The 7171-nt window shown below is 40.4% G+C and overlaps 1 protein-coding gene across 2 annotated transcripts; it reads right to left on the reverse strand.

Annotated features, from left to right (window-relative positions):
* Positions 1-2852: 2852 nt before the first annotated feature.
* Positions 2853-6675, reverse strand: s100z (S100 calcium binding protein Z). 2 transcript variants are annotated; one of them, XM_060050569.1, is made up of 3 exons: positions 6531-6675; positions 5955-6127; positions 2853-3755 (listed from the first exon to the last, which is right to left on the reverse strand). In XM_060050569.1, the coding sequence occupies exons 2-3, from the start codon at positions 6093-6095 to the stop codon at positions 3597-3599; spliced, it is 300 nt and encodes a 99-aa protein (XP_059906552.1). In that variant the 5' UTR covers positions 6096-6127; positions 6531-6675; the 3' UTR covers positions 2853-3596. The 2 variants fall into 2 exon arrangements, with proteins under 2 accessions (XP_059906552.1, XP_059906553.1); XM_060050570.1 differs by lacking the exon at positions 6531-6675 and adding an exon at positions 6428-6508.
* Positions 6676-7171: the final 496 nt, after the last annotated feature.

Genomic DNA, 7171 nt, shown 5'->3' on the forward strand with positions numbered 1-7171 from the left:
CTGAAAAATTAAATACATTTACAATGGTTCCTCTCAATATCTGGTTTAAAGAATGTAAGAATCTAAAATTGAAAAAAAAGCACGAGTGCAGAGATGGGTTGAACATGATAATTACTTTAAACCAGCACAGATGGACTTGAGGTTTAAACAACTGACCAGGAAGGGCATCACATCATCCTGCGTAATTTCAACCAATCCAGGCTCGGAAAGCTTCCTTTATCTTCAAGAATACCAAAAATTAGACGGACAGGACTTCTACAGATATTTACAGATTAGGCATCATTTTGACAGAAACATAAAAATGTATAATGAAGCTGATTTGGATCTAATCAAAGTTCTTATTGATGCTTATGGAGGCAAAATCCGTAAGAAATTAGTGAAACTAGCCGGCGATACGGGCGACCAAAGATTATATTCCTGTTTACAACATTCCAAGAAACATTCCACACTTTATATTAAAAAGTAATTCGGAGAAGGAACCAAACATAACCTGAACAGAAGATGAATGGTTAAATATATGTCAAATAAAATCTTCCACCACCTGTTCGGGCCAATGGAGAGAATTTTCATGGAAAAACGCTGTACATTTTTTTATTACTCCAAGCAGAAAGTACTTACAGAATGGCATAACAGATTCCGGACACTGCTGGAGAAAATGTTACAATACAATGGCTGACCACTATAATATATTTTGGAATTGCATGGCAATCCAGCCCTACTGTTTAGACATAGTGTCATGAATAAAAACTATTTTGGGCTTTGAGATCAATTTTATTTTTGGCACTGTATATTTAGGTAATATACCAACTGAACTTAACAACCAAGATAAATATCTTCTCAAAATATAACTTGTAGCTGGTATAAAAACAATCACCAAAAAGTGTTTACACAAGGAACAACCAACCAAAAGAGAGTGGTTAGTAATTGACAAAGAAATATACGAGATGGAAAAGCTTAACATTCACTCATAAACATATTAACACATTTCATAAGTACTGGTTCAAATGGTTGTCACATGAGTAAGCCAAGTATGGAGAAAGAATATTATTTAGATTAGATTTTCCAAATTACTTCATTTGTGTCTGGTCTGATCGAATTTACACCGGACTTCGAGGCATGATTCTTGGATAAAAAAGCCATAAAGATTCAGCCACTTTGGTTACCTATGCTGGATTTACTTCATTTGGACTCTAAGGCTTTATCTGAATTGTGATGACATGCTGGTGCTACTTTGATTTTGTGCCCATTCCCTGTTAGGAATACTATGGAGGTAACCTGTAACATCTGTCTTGATTGTGGATGTTAAGCTTGATTATGCCCTGCCTTCAGTGAACTGTTTTGTTCTGTTTTTTTTTCCTTTATCCAAAAAAACCACAAAAAACAGTCAGAACTAAACAGAATTTAGTAGGATCAGTTTCAACTTTGCACACCTTTATTTCCTTGTAGCCTATCACCTACTATCCTTCTGCTTTTATTTACAAGAAGCACATTGTATTGCCAATGTATGGAGGGCTACACTTGCCCTTATCTAGAGCTGGTTTACCAGTAAACAGAGTTTAAAGCTGAGCCAAGTCAATGCCAACAGACGCTTATAACGTCAATCAATAGTAATGTATGTGATATGATGGTTGATTCTTTTATATTGAGTAAAACTTTCATGTTCCGCCATTTTCATGCGCGTCACTAGGAGACAATATACGTCACCAACCGGGCAACTCTGTTATCAAAGTCTGGCCTAGATTCTACTTCCGAAGTAGAATCATCAGAGCGTCAAGAGGTGTCATTCACGAGAACTTTACGACGTCGCAAAAATGTTTTCCCCATAATTCCCAGCGATCTGAACGCACCATAAGCCCTAAACCCAACAGGAAGTGAGATTGGGTATTATCCATCTCCAGAAGTATTGCTCTGTTTTTTTTGACCAGGGGTGCTAAACTAGCCAACACTTCAAACCCAAGATTGACCTAAAATAGAACAGCGCATATGGTTATATTTTGGGTCGTATTGACAAACAATCTGTTCTGTTGTATAGGTTGAAGATCACGTTGAATCGGGACCCATGTATTGTGATCTGTATCCTATCGTGATCTGTGTTGCAATCTGTATCGTATCATGATCTGTGTCATGACCTGTATTGTATCGAGATCTGCATCGTGACCTGTATATTTCATTGTGATCTGTATCATGATCTGTATCATATCGTCACCTGTATCATAACGCGATCTGTGTCATATCGTGATCTGTATCGTGATCTGTATCATACCGTGATCGGTATCGTATCGTGGTCTGTATCGAATCTTGATCTGTATCATATCGTTATCTGTATAGTATTGTGATATGTATTGTGATCTGTATCGTATCGTGATATCCCCAGCTTAGTAAACATTTTACCTAAACCTCATTGCTACTGTGATTTGTATGGGGTTTTCCCAGACGGGGCCACAATTTTTGATAGGGAACTTCTATTTACGTGCCATTTGATTAATGTTTTTAGAGACAATGAATGCATAAAAAGTACATTCCTTTCATGGCATGGGTGACCCCATCCTATCACTTACACCTAGTCCACTGTGAATTTCATACCCGACAAGCAAGGCAGGACCACTGTTTCTAATTGGATCTGGGAAAATATATATTTGATTGGTTGGAACATTTAATGGTCATGAAAGACCTTGGGTAAACACGTGGTTGAACGACACAATGCACACACACACACACACACACACACACACACACACACACACACACACACACACACACACACACACACACACACACACACACACACACACACACACACACACACACACACACACACACACACACACACACACACACAACACACAGCAGAATTGAGCTCAGTGATTTATTTTACATTTGATGTGTCACATCCCAACGTCAAATGATCCTGGCCATCTGGCTGGATTAAAGAACAATTCCACATGCCATTATCTTCAAAAGACTGGAGCCTTTTTGATGAGCACAATACTCAAAACAATACTAAAGACAAAACAAATGATGATAGATATTACTAATACACACAGATAATTCAATCTATAGGATTGCTATATATGATTGCTATAAATGTTTTCAGGAAGAGTTTGAATAGCATTATTAGTTAGTATTAGTGGAAACGAGATGCAGTCGTTCAGAGACTATACCCTCATTCACAACCATTTAGATTTTGACATTTATACATTTCCAACTCATACAAACTATGAATATGAAATGAATAGCATGCACAAAATAAATAATAGATATATTTGTAGCACTAGACTAAACAATACAGAATAAGACCAAGACTTAGCGATATTCAAAAGCAATAAGGAAATGATGGATACTCTGAGACTATGCAGATTGTTGAGACATTTAGTGAGTTCTGAGCTGCATATTTATGTTTTGATATATGATATTGTATAATCTAAACTCCAGCAGAGGGTGTACATGTTTTTATCAACACTGATTGGCTTCTTCCGTTACCATGGGAACACCAAACATTAATCATATCTTTTGGGTTGGGGGGGATCTCAATGCTGAGTCACCGCAGTCTCCTGTGGCCCCTTCGCTGAGAGGGGGGGGGGGGGGGGCTTCAGCTTCTATTTATCCTTCAGCTTCTGCTGCTCCTGGAAGAAGTCGTTGCATGCCACGGTGAGCGCCGCCACCAGCACCACAAACTCGTTGAAGTCCACCTCGTTGTCCTTGTTGGAGTCAAGGTCGTTCATGATCTTCTCTACGAGCAGGGGGTCCTTCTGGGACTGCAGGTGCCACAAAGAACAAGAAACATGTCATCATTAGTCAAGGAAAACTGACTGATTCATTGGATCTGCCTTTAAGTCATCTCGTATGATTAGCAATTTGATGCATGTGACAATTTTTTTTGACCGTCAATAAGTATCCTTCAAATAATAAAAGGATTCAGTTGAGGTTCATTCCAACAAAAAAAAACAATGCAAATTAACCATTAATGAGATAATGGGTAATGAACTGCAGAACATTTATCCTGGAAAGAGGCAGCTGTTCATGCAACAAGACAGATTCTCTTCCTCCCACATGATACAGTATTACAGAGACCATCAGATTTTGCCAAGACTACCAAAATGTACAATGTTAAACCAACCATTTATCGAATGTGGTGCGGGCTTCATCAAATAACATGTTTTATGTTGTTTTATGTTTTATGATGACTATATGCTCTGTAAGGTGACCTTGGGTGTCTTGAAAGGCGCCTCTAAATTAAATGTATTATTATTATTATTATTATTATCAAAGACACAAAATTTGCCCCATTCCCCTGCATCAAAGCTCATTTGTACATTACATCTAATATATATATAATGTGCAACAGCAATAATCTGTAATGAACCTCAACAGACAAGGATAATGTCAATAATGTTGTCCATCGAGGCTGAGTAACATCCGAGTTGGCACTGACCGCCCCTGACTTGATTGCTTCTGAAGCCTAATTTGGTCTCCTACCCTCCAGGCACCAGGGCCGTCGGCTGTGTTCAGTAGAGACCGTGAAGCTAAAATAACGCACAGCTGATCACACACACAATAGCCCTTTAATTCCCTCTGCCTCCAAATCACCAGCACCATCGCAGCGGGATTGAGAAACAGGACACGATTCTCTCCACCTTCAAGCCCCAGGGGGGGGATATTTCTGTTGGGCTACTCAGTGATGGCTGCCAACTTATCCGTTTGAAGCAAACATAAATAGGAGACGAAGAACAAAACTCCCAAGGCATTCGTGTTGACGCAGATTTAGTCCATGACTGAGCATGAACATTGATGAAGCTCACACCAAATCAACCCACAAGGATGAAGGTCATGTCCGTTTATCTGACCTAAAAGTAAACATTAAATTGCTCACGAGTTAAGACCTTAAAAGTGTCCCCACACATTTCACTCTTAACATTACATGACAGTTAATAATAATGTTGGTTGTAATTGTTTGCAGGAGAACATATCTGGTAAGCAAACAACATCTTATTTTTTCCCTCCCTGACTATAATCAATTTGGCAGCACTGGAAAGAAGGGCGTCACATCGGAGCGAGCGGAGTCTCCTCGGGGAGGAGCTGCTCTAAAGAGGTGACCACCCCCTGGGGTGCGTGACGTCATGAGGAGGGCTATATTTAGCCGGCGATACGGGCGACCGAAGATGATGATGATGAGCAAGCACCTGAGGCTTGCACGTCCGCATGAGTGATGAGGAGAGGTGCGGGACAAAGGAAACAAATAGGAGGATAGATGAAGACAGGCCCTCGGGGGTCTAAACGTGTGCTCCACCTGTGCACGCTGATCGTCAGAAGTGTCTCAGGGGTCTGGGAGATACGTAGAATGCTACTTTGTATTACTCTATCTCTCTCCCTCTCTCTTCTATGCTTAATAACGTACACTGTCGTATAGAGTAATGGATGGTTCATTTCTACAGCAGGGTAAAAGACAACAAGAACAATTTCTTAAATAAACATAATCATCCTTTACTTAAATATTCCTCATGATCATGATACATCCACATAAAAAACAACACATAAGTTAAGGGAAATGCACCTCTCTGTGTAAAATACATCAAGTATTATAGCTATTTTGTATTATTGTAGTGAAGTATTTTTCTAGATTTATTTAAGAATTATATGAAAAACCATACTTGGAATATCTTGATATCTAGAGTTTGTCATCAAACTTGTGTGATAATGTAATTTAAAGCCAGGTATTTTGACCATTTATAACCCAATTGGGCTATATTGGCTGTACTTCAATCGAGTATTCATTCCAACATGTGAATCTGTTGGAACAGGAAGTCGCTTCAAACTGTTCCAGAACTGTTCCAGAAATTTCCCAAAACTGTTCTGTTCCACATCCATACCCTACATAAAGGTCCTAGTAAACTCATGGCGCAAAAACCTGTGAAGGTTAAGGACGATACAGCTAAAAAAATATAAATTTGCTTTACCGTGAGGAAGTCGGTGAGCTCACTGGTCAGGAGCTCTTTGAGCTCGCCCTTGTTCAGCTTGTACTTGTCCCCGTCGTTCCCTGAGTAGTTGTAGAAGACCTTGATCATGGCGTCCATGGCTCCCTCCAGTTGGCTCGGCATCTTGGTCAGAGGATGGAGGATTGTGGAGTGATCTGGGGGGAAGATGAAATAAAAACACCTACAATAAAGCAGAAGGGCACCTCCTCATTTACACTGGACTGTTCTAACGAGATGTCTGAATAGATCAACATATAGATCAACATATAAAGTTGCCTTTGTGTAATCGATAGTATCATATGTCATCTTAATCTAATAGGCGTATTAAATATACCATCTAAAAAATAACACAACCTCAAATTACATTTCACAATCTTCCTGTATATTCGTGGAATAAAAGCACATGTAATAAGAAACAAGTAGAAGTTGACTATATGACATCAAAGAGAGCTTACATTGAGGATAACAGCAAGACACTACGATGAACTAAACAAGGTTATCCCTGCCAGTATCCCCTACCTGCGGCCCGCTTTCAGCGTGCAACAGAGCGGTACTCACCCCTGGATAGAGTCGGATGGAAATGTGCCGCGAGGCAAGGCAGGAGCACTTGTTTATTAGGAGGGATCTAAACGGCACCACCCCTCTCCCGTCAGGATAATTAATTCCACAGGTGAACGGCGTCCATGGCAACACTCCCTTTTTTTCTTTCCACCTTTTAATCAATACTCTGAAAAACAAAACAGGTGCTCGAGTTGGTGGCATGGCCCCAGGAGACTACCTCAGTCCTCCGCAGGCTCCGGTTGGAACCCTTGAACCCAGCCGGAGTGAGAGGTACAGGGGGGAGGAACAGGGGGGAGGAACAGCAGGGAGCTCTCTGCTAACACACACAGGAGACTTGGGTAGTGGAACGGGTTCTGTGGGATGTGGTCATGTGTTGGAGAGATTGTGAATAGCAAATTGGTTGAAACATTTGGGACTCAATTATTAAAGTTCCTAAAGGGAAGATGTCATTGTGTTGTTTTACTTAGTTTCACTGTGGTTTGTATAGAACGGTTGGGGCACACACAATCTCTTTCCTGGCACCCAGTTTAAGATTCCATGAACTGTGTTTAGACCCCCCCCCCCCCCCCCCCCCCTCCCCTCGAGGGGATGATGTCATCAGGTGTGCAGAAGAAACCTTTCCTTTACTCGTTTCCTAC

This window comes from Gadus macrocephalus, chromosome 4 (assembly GCF_031168955.1).
Source record: "Gadus macrocephalus chromosome 4, ASM3116895v1".
NCBI lineage: Eukaryota > Metazoa > Chordata > Actinopteri > Gadiformes > Gadidae > Gadus > Gadus macrocephalus.

Coding starts and splice junctions, on each gene's coding strand:
- s100z (XM_060050569.1), bottom strand. CDS start 6,095: ATGCCGAGCCAACTGGAGGGAGCCATGGACGCCATGATCAAGGTCTTC. Junction 3,756..5,954: donor AGCTCACCGACTTCCTCACG/GTAAAGCAAATT, acceptor TGGCACCTGCAG/TCCCAGAAGGACCCCCTGCT.